We start from the raw sequence: 14,599 nt of genomic DNA, 5'->3' as shown, positions 1-14,599 counted from the left end.
CATCAATACATTTTCTGTGTTGCGCTAGGGCTGAGCAATATCTCAATACTATATTGTTATCGTGATATGAGGCTATACATGGTCTAGATTTTGGATATTGTGAAAGGTGTTGTATTTTCCTGGTTTTGAAGGCTACATCAGAGTAAAGTGGTGCATTCTCTGAATTTACCACATCCCAACAATATCATTACAATAAAGGTAAAAAATATGATATGATGTGATGCATGATTTAGTGGCCCAGCCCTTGAATTCATGAAGTGCTTTTAGGGAGATTTGAAAATATTGAGATACAGATTGCCCTATATTATTTGATATCATCCAGTCATATATATTATATGTATTCTGATTGTAATACCTGTTCTGTAATGTACAGCAGTTTATTAAATCCAGAGGAGATTTCTGGTTGTTATAACCACACATTCAAGAAACTGAAAAGAGATCAGTTCAGTTGGAAACCAATCTGTGCAAGGGGAAAGCTTTGAAGGTAATCAGTTTGAAACAGTTAGTTGAGTAACTGGTCAGAAAATAAAGCAATGACAGTTTGAAGGCTGCTCAAGCAAATTCACATGAGTCATTTTATAATTACAATTATATGATATAAAAACATTGTAGCAACTTACATCTATTAATCACCATTTTATTGGCCATATGTGAGCAGATTGTAATGTGACGTGAAAAATAAGACCCTCCTTATCTCTTTCCGTTGCCTATGCAAGCCTGTTGAGGATGTGTTTAAGTTGCTTAATGTTGCTGGACTGTGGATTTCTTTGTGAAGGACTCTCCACTCTGCCCTAACAGAGAGCAATCAGCAGCTAACGCTAGTTTAGAAATGGAGTCTGCTAACATACACAAACGACCAGCTTCCAGCGCAGCACAGAAATTCTGCACAGCCCCTTTAAAATGTGAAAAATTTGTGAAAAATGCTGACCACAAGTTCCCACACTCCAAGGTGATGTTCTAATGTGTAGTTATCTTCTAATAACAATCCAGAAAAGACAAGACAAGCGGAAAATCTTCACATTTGAGAGCCTGGAATAAGAGAATTTTGCATTTATGCTCCACATTAATCTATTGAAATGGTTGTTGATGAATTTTCTGTTGATTTATGAATGCATTAACAAATAGTCCTAACAAAACTAAAGTCATTAAATGTTTCATTCAATTAACAAAAAACACATCTGCTGCTTTTCAGTGTTTTAATCTAAGCACAATTTGAATATATTTGGTGTTTTTTAAGTTGTAGTGTGGACAGAGCAAGACATTTCTTGTGATGATCATTGTCTAATTTCTGTGGACTAAGTGATTTCTTGACCAGGGAAATATGTAAATATGTAAAACCAGTATAAAGTCAATGTATTATAGTAGTATGTAACATATTCATTGGAACATTTAGTGTAAGTAATGGGAATGTCAACGGACTTATGCATTGTGGTTTTGGCGACAAAGGGTAAAGAATAGTGCTGAAAGCATTAATCAGTTAATTGATTGGTGTTTTCCTCTCGCTGGACCTTCTACAATGTGAGAATGAGCAGCTTGTTGTAATGTCATATGATGTTAAAACTGCCTCCCTTTGGGTATTTAACACTTGTTCAGACAAAAAAAAGCAATCAAGAGACAACACTCGGGGCTCTGGGAACCTGAACAGAGCATTTGGCCTTGTTTCCTGAAACTAAACAAAAAAAATTACCAATGGACAAAAAAATATGGTGTTGTTTTCTAAATATAAACCTGCTTGTTTGTCACATCTTCTTATGTTCAGACTCATTAGATCTGGTCTGCAGCTGAGAATAATACTGAGGGTGTTATTCTCCGCTTCAGACCGGAAGCCCTCAAGGAAAATCCTTCAGTCAGTGGAGCTCATAACCTCTTCTGTCTTCTGTCCAAGAACTTGGGGGGTGGGGTTACTTCCTCTTGTTTACCCCCCACAGCAGCATCAGTGACCATAAGCCTAAGCTGACACATCAATAATACATTGCAGAGATGTGAGGTGTGTCTGCTCAAGACAAGGGGCAGAGGAGAGACTGGTGGAGATGATTCTTGAGTGGATGTCACCGACATGTCCCCCTGGAAAGAGTTAGTCAATAAATCCATTAGTCACTCAGCCAGAAATTAATCAATTTCTATTAATTGTTAAATAATGATTGATTGTTTCTATATTGAGTTTTTTTTTCTTTCGCCTGCTGTCCAAAGAAGTGAACTGGAAAAATCTGAAGGTCCTGTTGGTGTGAATGGGTTTGTGTGTCAGTATGTGTTTTAGCTCAGTGCATGCTGGGATATGCCGCAGCCAGTCTATGGCGCTGAACAGAATAACCGTGTAAATCACCTCCGTACTGTATCCCCTACTGACTGAGCTACATAGGTAACAGCAAGCTATAGCCAAAGAAGGATATAGCAAAGGGAATTGTGAGCGGCAGCTGGTGGGTACTCTGGTGATATGCGGCCCCCATTTGTTTGAAGCAACCTTTGACAGGTGACCACATCTTAAATGTTGATAGTCATTGTCGCTTTGGGTTTCAGGTGGCATTACCCCTCTTCTCTCTGCTATCTGTGTGTTACTGTTTTCAAAATCCCTGTTGCTACAACATATCACAACAACAGCCTCCAAGCTAGCAACCTACACACTGAAGATGGCAAGTGACTGTAACATTAAACTGGTAGCTAATGGTACAAACTTTAACAATCTAGCAGCTGTTAACCTGCCAGTGGAGGTCTGGCTGTACTCATCTCTGTAAAATTGGCAAGTTGTTCATATGACAAACTGAGGGTTTAACCAAGTTGATGATGCAACCAAGACAGTGAAGGTTTACCCTGTTTGCTGAAATGAATCACTCGTTCAAGCCCGGTCACTTCACACAAACAGGAAATAACTGTTTTGATGTGAAATTTAGCTGATCTGCCAGATTGTTATATGAAATGTTGAAGCAAAAATAACTTCCAAGTTTGTTTTACTGCAGCTTTATTACTTTAAATTTAGTTATTGTAAGCCAGCATTTACCAATGCAGCAAGGTTTATTCCAACACAACATGATGAATCTGTGTCAAAGGTCTGAGTCTGAGCAAGATGAGAAAAGCTGCTTCAGGATGTGAGGCTCCCCACTGCCTCTGTGTAAAAAGGCCTATTTAACCCTCCACACACACACACACACACACACACACACACACACACACACACACACACACACACACACACACCAGCTCAAAAAAATGTTGCCTAGATTTTACTGTAAACAACCATTTCTTATTCTTCTTTACTCCCCTCCACGTAAATCCTGTTTCCTCTCACTGGTATTATTGATGTTTATCCTCTTTTGAAACATTTATTTGCCTTTTTTCCACCATTGTAGGAATTGTAGATAAAGCTGTAAGCTTTTCTGCTGCTGCCACGGCGCTCCATTTTCTGCACGGCGCTCCAGAAAGCACTCTGTTCTTGAAGCTTGACTTCACTCCAAGCATATCTGACTTCTTTGTCTGATGGAATGTGACAAGAATCATACATTTTTTTCTCCAGTTTTTCAGTCCCCAGGGTTTTTCTTTTTCAGAAGCATGGTTCTCTGTGTGTGTGTGTGTGTGCGTGTGTGTGTGTGTGTGTGTGTGTGTGTGTGTGTGTGTGTGTGTGTGTGTGTGTGTGTGTGTGGAGGAAGGGCCTGTCCTTGAAATGTCTTGTCAGAAGCATTTCTGTGCTGTGGAGAAGTGCATGATGAACAGTGTTGCAGTGGCTCTGTAACATTCGACTTGTTGCCGAGCATTTCAGACTGTCTCACCGTTGGAGTGTTTGTTCAGTGAGCAAACAACCCTAATTTGTTTTCTAAATCTAGTCTTTAAAGCCAACTGTCCACGTTTGTAATTTCCAAGTGACCAGATCAGATTTGTATGTGTGTAGACACTGTAATCATTTGCAGGCGTGTTCATGCTGACTGGAGGCAATTTTTTCCATCCAGAGTCTCTGCAGGCCAGACGCATGAAGTCTGGCTGCTGCTGGTTCGCACTTTTTATTGATTTATTTCTTCAGGTTTTGTTTTGTTTTTCAGGCTATAAAATAGGCTGTCAGTGAGAGAGGAGGGATGAAGTCTCTTCATGAAGTCTTGTGAGGTTGGATTTAAAAACGTCTGTTGTATACCGCCTGGAGATGAATTACATTTTATATCACATCTAATGTTATTAGATGTCAATATGGCCAAGTGCAATATCCAAATCACAGAAGCTGCAGTTTAAAGTTAAAATTAAAAGTTAAAAGATAAAGTGTGACAAAACAGCATTATAGTGACAGCATTATAGTGACGTACTGTAGTGCTGCAGACAGAAGTCTTTTTCTCAAGATTTAAGAAAACGTGTTGGTTTGATAGAGTCCTTGACAAATGTCATGTATTCATGATCACTCATTATTTAGTGTTTTTTTGTTGTTGCTGAAAATGAATATTGTGACACAAATATGATTAATCATGAATCATATTGCAGTCCATGTCTGTCAATATCTGTCAGAATAATCACAAAATGATTTTTCTTTTGCTGTATCATCCAGGCCTAATTCAATCATATGTGATTTTCCCTGAGCAAACTTGAATAAAACATCTACTTCTTCCTGCAGTAATGGCTTTAAAAATGAAATGTTGATATTTGTATTGACATCAACATTATGGCATATATTTATATATGAATAATTGAAAATCACATCTATTTTAACATAACAATTACAGACTCATTTTCACTGGTTATGGGTAACTTTCTGTTTTATTCTTTCTGAGCATTGTTAAATATTTAAAGCAACAGTATGTAGAAATTGGCATTTTGTGAAATTTGGTGTCCCCCGCAGTTTCTGAGTAATTTGTTTACTTAATTATCCCTTGTTTTTCTGTTTACAGCCTCTCGAATGTAATTAATGGCTGTTTTTTTTTTTTTTGGTCCTCTGTGATATTCAACCGAATATCTTTGACTTCAAAACCATTGGTTGCAAGCGAGCAGCTGTGGTGACAGAAACTCAAGATAAAATCGGAGCTCAGCAAACAGCTGCATGGTTAAAAAGATTGTCAAAAGAATGTACGATAAGTTTCACATCACGGTCACCAGAGATAGAGCAGAATAGAATACATTTATTATCCCTTTCCAAGGGAGAATTCATCACAGTGCTAGTCCTCCACATGAAGACATCTTTAAACATTAAAGAGACATTTGACTGGACATGTCAGTGTTGTCGTCCTGTTGCATGTTGTCCTGAAAGGCTTTGTGGACATCCAAGCTGCATCAACACGTCATCATTGAAGCACCGTTAAACCAGATGAACAGTGGACACAGAAAAGACAGGTTACAGTCACATGTCGCAGATGAACTGACCTCTGTACCTGTACCGCCCGTCCTGTCTTTGTCTTAGGCCACAGGAAGCGGACCTGCAGGTTACAGTCTGGCTTCCTGTCCTGGCTCTGTATCTGTAGAGGAGGAAGGGAGGAGAGGAGGGGGGAGGGGGGTCGGTCTTATGTAGCCCTATGAAGAGCTGGCTTTGCCTCCCTGTTTCCATGACAACAGCTCTCCTACAGTATTCAGCCGTGGGACGGCCTCTGCATCTGAAAGCAGTTCCCAGTGGTGTCTCAGGCCCTCTCGCTCTTTTCTTTCAGCTGCTTCGTCTTCCTCTTCTACTGTCTGCGTTTTAAATGGCAGCAGCATTCATCTTCACTCGGTGGCTGTACTTTTAAATCACAACGTCGAACATCATTTGCATCTGAATCAGAGCTGCCTTTGTTTCCTGTTCAAATTCCCCAAGACTTCAAGCCTGGACTTGTAGCCTGCGCACACTTAAAATATTTAGGGCGTCTGTCCGTAAATATGCAACTATTTTCTGAGAAAGAAGAGCCTGAACGAGAGGAATGAGTGAGTGAAATGAGAAAAGCTCTTTTGCTTATTTTGCAGGATCATCTGGTCTTATTTTGCAATATATATCCCCAAAGACAAAGTAAATAATTGCACAGCTTGGGTTGTTGACATTCAGTTTAGTTCAGTACATTTGCATGATGATGAAACACAAAAGCAAAGCGGTCGAAGCAGTGTTGTAAGTAAGAACTGGCAGCATGACACTCGTGGTAGGTAGATAAAAAAACCTCAGAGGCTTTTGAAAACAAAACACAGACACGTTTTCATAGCTCTGAGGCAGACTTTTTTCAGGTCGGAGCAAACTTACTTCCTCTCTGTCACCGTTATAGCCATTTGGGGTAAAAGCTGCGTGACCTACATACGACGAGGTTGACAGGAAATATTCTAATATAAGTTTGCAAGAGGCTGTTTGAGCCTTCAGGTTCAGGCTGCAAAGATGTTGAGGGAAATATCAAAAAGCCAATATGGAGTCCAGGTGGGGGAAAATATGTTTCAGATGGACTCAGTCCTGCTGCTGCAGGGAACCTCGTACACATATGCTGCAGAAACAAATATCTAACTTGGACTGAGAATCAGTTTAATGTGAAGGTAAATGTTCTGTAGAGGTTTATCTTCTCCTCAAAGGCAACCAGAAGCCTCAGTTTGGTGTTTTGTGGTTTGTTTCCACATAGAAGGTTTGATGGAAGTGCTGCAGTGTGTTTGCTGACGTACAACGAGAGCCTATTGTTATTAATCAGCGTAGGTCCTGAAAGATGAAACTTGAATCAGGCAGGACTTCAAATGAATCACAAGGCTCATGATGTACTGGCTTTGTAGAGATATGCACGCAAACAGGGCTGCAAAACAAGCAGCATCACCTGCTTGTCTGCGTAATTTGTACCTGGAGGACTAATATTTAGATTCACTTATTTATATATAATCTTATTTAATAATGCACTGTCTAACATGTTGTGTATGAGTACTATTTTGTGTTATTGACTAACCTGGAGATTTTCTCAATTAGATGATGAAAATAGATATATGTACTGTTTTGTTGTTGAAAGAAAAAATGACAGCCCGAGGTCACATCTTCAAAAGTCTTGATTTGTCCAACTTCCTGTCCAAAACTTGAAGATATTCATTTTTAAGATATTTCAGTCTTGTATGACAAAGAAAAGCAATAAGTAGTAGCATTTCAGAAGGTGGAAGTTAAATGTTGGCGTTTTTGCTGTAAAAATGACGACAATGATTTGATTTTAAAAATACTGTAGATGTCGATTCATTTTTACATCTGCCAAGGAAGTTTCCGTTCGTTGGTCGTCTGGTTTGTCAGCAGGATTTCACAAAAATGACATTGCCAGGAAACCTAGATGGAGGATGGCTCTTAAAGTGCTTTTATCTGATATGAAACTAGGCTTGATTAAAGGGGGCTGGTGGGCCTTGGCGAAGGTATGCATGTCAAACAATTAATCAATGACTGATTGCTGGTCTAGTTAAATGGTAAATGGTCTTTATATTCTCTAGTCTTCCGACCACTCAAAGTGCTTTTCAACACTTTTTCACCGATTTATACACACATTCATTCACTAATATACTAGCCTCATTCATAGTGTTAATTCTTCACAAAATAACCCACCACCAGGTAAGTGGATCATTCATGTGTTATCTGCTGTCAGATTGGACAATCAGTCAGGGTAGGGCAACTCAGAGGATGTGATTCACACTAACATTACATTCTGCACATTTAAAGTGATAATCTGTGACATTTTGTACATTCATCATCAGTGCGTCGAGATTCATTGTGAAAGCTTTAAAATTTACTGCAAAAATTCCACCTGATAGGAAACACAGTAGTTCCTCCTCAGGAAAAAAATGACTGTCAGGTATTAATGAGTTGTTTTGAACTGGTGTTGGACACAACAGGCACATATTATAAATGGTTAGTATGTTACCGTGCCATCTTAGTTCGTCATTGAGTAGATGCTGTCTGCGAGATGGCTGTTGGGTGTAATTTGCTAGAAAGAAAATAATTCCTACATAAAATGAGTCACAACAAGCTCTGAGGATTATCTTGAGGCATTTTGAGCAACACAATCTGAGTGCCATCTAGTTCCATTATAGCCGACAGACATTTCCAGGACTGATATGTTCAAGTTTCAGTAACACACACCAAAAAAAAATGGTACAGGGTAAATGTATGTGCTTTTGATTCTGGGGTGAACTGTCCCTTTAAACAGTCTGCATTCACAGTAACCCCTTGAGCAAAAAGGGTTTCAAAAGATGTGTTTTCAACCATCATGTTCCAAAGTTGGATGATAAAGTATAAAGCTGATCAAAAGCTCTCCTGGTGAAGTGCATGCCTCATTCATACTGAGGTTTCGGCTCAAGGTTCAAATCCACCCTGTAGCTTTTGCTGCAGGGAGCAAAATTCAGCCGTCTTTAATTTTGAACCACAAGTCCTTAGGAATCTGAAGTTGAAAAGATGTCTAAAATTACACTGTAAAAACTTTTATTTTCAACCCTGTAAGGATGTTACTTGGACATCACCAGTGAACACTGAAGAGATGTCTAAAACCTTTAATTCCGGCTCTTCGTTGGACTTCAAAGAGGTTGAAAAGACTTCTTTTGGATATATTTTTGGTCCCTGGGAAACCAAGTGGAACCTGACAAAGTCAGAATTAAATAAACGAAAAACCCTGGAAAAGATATTACAGAACCGCCCACACTGTTTGATTGACAGGTGGTCTGTGAGCGTGTGACAGCTGCATCTCAACATTGACTCTCTAAACACCAACAAATATTCCGTATCCCTCAATAGAAAAGCAGGATTCATTGTCACAGCAGCTGGAGGATTTTTAAACTTGATCCGCCACTTTCATCGTCCCAGCAGATATTTACAAAAGAAAATCATTTTCAGATGAGGGCTGGAAAAATGCCAGAACGTCAAGTTTCACATTTACCAGCGACATTAATGAGCAGGGAGGCGGATTCATACATCAGCCTCAGAAGCAGTCACCCTGCTTCATCTTTAATGGGCTCACACAGACAGTCTGGCACTACAGGAGCAAAACAGAGCTGGTCCCTCTTTCTTGATTAAATCGCTGCAGCATAATGAAGCAGAAGAGAGTCAGACGGCAACTCAGAAGCCCTCGCTGTACCTGCTGCATTTCATTTGGCAAGGTTTTTTTTTTTTCTTTCCGCCTGGCAGATGCATTTGGTTGTGTGAAGCGCTTCAGCCTGAACGTTAGAGAGAAGAGAGAGAGCAAACACACTGCGGTCGTGGCATAACAGCTGAGTGTTGCCGTGCTGTTGGGCAATACCTCCAGAAGACGGAAAGACAAGAGAGCAGCTGCTGACAGTTAAGACGTTCCCTAGTGAGGGTGGAAAGCAGGGAGGAGGAGGAGGAGGTGGAGGAGGCGAGGAAAGACAAGAAGAGGAAGAGGGAGGGAGGGAAGCGAGGGGAGCGCAGGGTTGTTGGTGGCTTGAAAGAACAGGAGGAGGTGGAGGTGTAGGGGTTTCTCTTTTTTTCTCTGAGACGGATTCCTCGCAGTCTACACCGGGAGGCAGAGCGAGCGAGCAGCCAGCTTGGGGAGTTACCTCTTTTATTTTATTATTTTTTTTCAATTCTTTTTTTTTTTTTTTTTACACTTTTACATTTTTTGTTGGTGTATGTTTGTCTTGCAAGCGGCCGAGCTGCGGCTCTGCGGTGCGTTCAGTGTACAGCATGGAAACCAAGTCCCTGTTCAACCTGCACAGAGCCCTCGCTCAGCCCGTTAAGATGTGCATGTTCGACTTCCCTGTTACCATCCTGGAAGACCTGGTGAGCTCCAACACCACACTGCAGAGAGCTGTCTGTGTCTGTGTTTCTGTGTGTGTGTGTGTGTGTGTGTGTGTGTGTGTGTGTGTGTGTGTGTGTGTGTGTGTGTGTGTGTGTGTGTGAGAGAGAGAGAGTGAGACCATGAGTGCACTGAAGTAGGTTTATGTATGCATGTGTGGATGTGCTACTATGGGAGTCTGCAAGTGTGTGTGTATGCCCATTTGCCCATTGTGTGTAGGTGTGAGTGTTTTCTGTGGGCTCATGTGTCTCATACTGTATACTGCATATTGTATACTGTGTATGTGTTTGTGTGTTTCTGGATCAGTGCTCTGCCATCATTCAGATAACAAAAATGAATGTTAAATGTACATTCTTATGCAACTTTAGCAGGCAAAACACAAAATGTTATCGTAAATGATTAAATAGACAGCACTACAATATTCAAATATTTGAAGGGACACCCCAAGTGTGTGTGTGTGTGTGTGTGTGTGTGTGTGTGTGTGTGTGTGTGTTCGCCAGGCGCTGCAGTGTGAACTTGTGTTTTGTAAGTCTGAGTGTTTGTGTGTACACGTACTTGCGCAGGTCTGCAGCTGCACTGGTGTGTTTATTTGTGCACTTGTACGAATGTAAATGAATACTGTATGAGTGTTTGTGTGTATATTTGTGTTCTGTTGATTATTTGTGTGGTTTGTAATGTGCATGTGCTCACAGCTGCGGCGTTGTGCATTTTTTCTCCTATCTGGTGTGGAGAAGATGTTTTTGCTGCATTTTTGTACTCCGTTTGTTTTATGTCACACTTCAAACCAATTAACAGCCAATTAATGCTTGTTAACAAAAGTCACATGACTCAACTGCTTTGTGAACTTTCTAGCCCAACAGGTTATCGGTGTAGGTAGGTAACACAATGCATTTTTGTAGTTTATTTCCTTCTCTGCTGTTCATCATTTGGCTTCTCACCTCATCTTGACTCTCCGTTTGCCTTCGGTTGATTTTCCTGGATTTGCTTCTGGCTATCCGATTTCAAAATCTGTCACCTCATAACAGCGTAATGTGAACACATGGGAACATACCGTTGTTTTTCTCTTTTGGTATCTGTCAAGTTTGCCAGGCATTGTTCTTACTGGTGTGTGTGTGTGCCTGTGTGTTTGTGTGTTGGGCTGCCACTGCCACCAAACGCTGGACACCAAGGTTACCGTCTCCCTACAGAGGATGCTGTGCCGTGTGGTATTTTTGACATGTTTGGTCGTGTCTATAATAATCCCACGATGCCTAATGAATGTGTTCCTGTGTCAGCTTGTTAATAAATGCTGAGACTGAAAAGCAGACATATCTGCTGCTGTTGTGGCTGAACATTAGATTGATTACATGGGACACAGCCTGATATTAAACCTGCAGAGCTATTGGCTCGTTTTGATCTTTTGGACTTAAATCATCATTTCCTTTGGTTCTCGTGTCCCCACTAAACAGTTATCCATTCGAATGACTATGTTTTTTTGTTGTTGATTAGAATGGAGTAGGCATCAACTGTCATGTTTTGTTTTTAGGGCTGATACAGATTCTTAAGGAGACTGATAATCGATAATTGAAACCGATATAGATTTAGAGGAAAGATAAAAATCTGTACCAAATTTGTGAAAAACCAGTGATATAATGTAACATACTACAATTTAGTCAAGCACTCAAGTCTATTTTCTTCTATTATTTGATACATTTAGTTACTAGTTACTTTGCATATTCAGATTGTTTTGTGCCCACAACACTACCAATCTGATAGTGTTGTGGGCAGGCCACTGAATGACCCAACAGAATTGTGACTACAGATAGAGTTATGATGCTGCACCAGAGCCAAAGTAATGTACTTTTAAATCAATGTATTTTATTGGCAATCTGACACAAAAAACAGAGATACTGATAATCAGCAAAAAAGCTGAATATCGGCCCCGACATTTGGCCAGGCCGTTAATCGGTCCATCACTAGATTGGAGCTCCAGTGCAGTGCTGGGCATGCAGATGTGAGACTGTAACTGTTACTCAGGTTTCCCCATATTGATATACCATATGGTCCAAAGTACGTCGACACCCTTGTGCACAATCTGTACTCAAGGTATGCTTTGAAGGCCCGATAATGTTTTTCCGGCTTTGTGCCAACAGTTTATGTTTGTCCCTTTCCTGGTTTAACATCAAGTTAGATCCATAGAGAATGGTTTTGGTGTGAACCTCACTGGCCTGCACAGAGCATTGCCCTCAACCCCATCCGACACCTTTAGGATGAACTGGAACACCAACTGTGAGCCAGACTTCATCAGCCAACATCATCTTGTGTCTGAGTGGCAGTTAATCCCTGCAGCCTGGTTATACAATCTGGTGGAAAGCCTGAAACCAGAAGCTACAGATTAAAGCTGAAGGTTTTGAAATTCTATGTTGAAAAATGATTCATGTATTGGTGTAATGTTTGGGTGTTCAGTAAGGTATAGCCGTGTTGTCACTTTGGTAGTATTTCTGTATATAGCATATTTAGTATTTCTGTGTCAACAAGTGTTGATGTTGGGCAGAATGGTGCATTCATGCTCAGTAACACAGACCGTAAAAGCGACGTCCTTCATCAGAAATCATCTTGTGAATGCAGCTCGGTCTGGCAGTTGACTCCTCAAAGGAAACTTTCCACTTGTGTTTTCGTTCAGATGAGTTTGATTTATTTACTGTTCATGTCCCTGAACAGTTTTCCACCACATCTGCAGGGCACCTGAGGTTATACTGCTGTATGAAATGTGCTCTAACAATAATATTTAATTAGCTTTGACACTCTGCTGTGCTGTCAGCTGTTTGCTGTTCATTTTCTCGCTCTTTCTCACACCCACTCAGTGTCTCACAGCTGCAACACCTGATTGTGTTTCATGTGGCCTGAATTCTTCTCCGGGGTCAAGCGAAGTCACTCATTTTCCCTGCTGTCAGTCTGTTCAGGCATGTTATTAAGAGTTGTTTTATATCCGAAGGAAAACCACCAGGCTGTGGAAACGCTTGTATAAAATGCTCAGTGGCTGTGGAGGAGGGCTGTTTGTCAAGTCTAAGAAAAGTTGATGAAATCATGGTGATGTCAGCAGGGTTATCTCAGCTTCAGCTTGGAGACTACGTGTTTATAACAGACAGCCTTTGTTATGATCTGGGGGTGGAGAAATGATCTAATGAAAATATGCTACTTGTGCATTATGGGAAATGCAGTATTTGTTGTTTCTAACATTGCCCAATCTTAATGGCTGCAATAATGAAATCACTGAACTCTTTTAATCAGAGCTCGACCAGTATATTGGTTGGCCTGTTACAGATGCCTTGTTATTGGCATATGTTACAATTTAGTAAAAAATTAAGTTAGGACCCTTTCCTTCTCAACTAAATTAAGTATAAACTTGCGTTGCATTTGGATGGAAACCTGCCCAGTTAAGGTGGTTAGGTGAGGTCATTGGACTGTACAGCCCTGTCTCTTGTGCTTTTGCTAGAATATATCTTGCAATACAACATCCAGTGACTAGTGACTACAGCCCTTTTTGTCTTGTGATGTTTAGATGCTTGGTGAAGGTTTTCACTTTCACAGTCTTCGTTTGATACTGAAAATAAGTGCACGAGACACAATGTATTACCTAGCATTGTACTGAAACCATGCCCTTTCCCTGACCTTAACCAAAGTGCTTCTGTTGTGTAAACCTGACCACAGAGGGGAATCAGGATGGAAACCCCCCAGCTTCCCTATGACTTCAGAAAATTAAGCACTTAATTCACTAATATGAAACAGTAAACTTTTCTGTTTGTTATCACCGTATTGGCAAAACAAATATGTTTTATATAAAGATTTTTTGAAGACAGGTTTGCCTCATACCAGTAAGAATGATAACGGTGTAATTTGTCCTGCCCTCACCAGTGCAACAAATATATTCATCAAGCACAGTTTGTGCCCTCACACAGCCCTGAGAGGACGGATAATCAGACAAAATCCAGATCATCTGTCTGGGTTTAACATTGGATGTGCCGGGCCTTTAGGTCAGATAGTGTTTCTCAAAAAATTTAGCCCCTTACTTTCCTGACTTAAATTAAAAGATATTGTTTTCCAGTGTTTCTTATTGCACAGTATGAAAATAATTAACCACGTTTTAATTTAAATGGTTAATGTTATATAATAGGTTGTGTTCAGTTCTGTTATTTCTTTTCAGAAGGAAAAATTCATGTGTTTGACTCAGTTTGACACAGTTCACATTATTTCTTAGCCCCTAGTAACTAGGTAGTGTTAATAAAAAATTAAAATATACATTTTTTAAGTTCATCACCAGCCCAAATAATGTATGCAGCTTTTCAGTTTTCAGACTCTTGACTCTGTTATGTTTAAGATAGCTGGTAAGAATCAGCCAACGGTTCTCAGCTGCCGAGTGGTTGAGCTGTCAAACTGTTGGTCGGCTCGAGAGGAAATGAAAGGATGTCTGCAGACTGGTTGATAATGTTGGCTGTGAACACTCAGCAAGCGTTTATTCTGTCTTGAAGTATTTTATTCGAGACAATTTTCAACAAGTGATAAGCAATGGGGTGTTTAAGTGTTGAAGCTAATTACACTCATGCCCAGTGTTTAGTTTGTTTAAAAGTCCAACAGTATGCAGATGTTCTTCCTCAGGCACTTAGTATACTGTTAGTCATTCACTCTTTGCTCCCACTTGGTCCCTGAAGCCCCTAAAAATGATCTGATGCTGATGTAGGTTGTTAAACAGAGAGAAGAGATTCGGCAACAGCTAGGCAGTCACAACAGGCAACCAAGTCCAGAGGGGTTTATGCAGGCGGTCTGAAGTCTGAAAAGGGCAGACAAGGGTCAGAAAACAAGGCAGACAGGAGAAAAGCTGGTGCTTGGATGGGACAGTAAACACTTCTGCAGGGAACAGTGGCTCAAGGGCAGGTTTGTATACAGCA

The 14,599-nt window shown here is 40.4% G+C and overlaps 1 protein-coding gene across 2 annotated transcripts in view; it reads left to right on the top strand.

Moving 5' to 3' along the window:
• The window catches only part of LOC119019381 (ral guanine nucleotide dissociation stimulator-like), a 55,259-nt gene that overhangs the window by 2,451 nt on the left and 38,209 nt on the right, over positions 1-14,599 (top strand). The window contains exon 1 of one of the 2 annotated variants that reach the window (XM_037097889.1): positions 9,368-9,658. The exons of the other annotated variant lie outside the window; for it this stretch is intronic. Within the exon in view, the coding sequence (XP_036953784.1) occupies positions 9,563-9,658 (96 nt within the window). The 5' untranslated portion in view covers positions 9,368-9,562. Of the gene's footprint in view, positions 1-9,367; positions 9,659-14,599 lie in introns of those variants that run through there. 2 annotated transcript variants of the gene reach the window in all.

This window comes from Acanthopagrus latus, chromosome 5 (genome assembly GCF_904848185.1).
Source record: "Acanthopagrus latus isolate v.2019 chromosome 5, fAcaLat1.1, whole genome shotgun sequence".
In the NCBI taxonomy this organism is placed as follows: domain Eukaryota; kingdom Metazoa; phylum Chordata; class Actinopteri; order Spariformes; family Sparidae; genus Acanthopagrus; species Acanthopagrus latus.
Note: the sequence above shows the minus strand (reverse complement) of the source record. Positions and strands in the feature narration are given on the sequence as shown.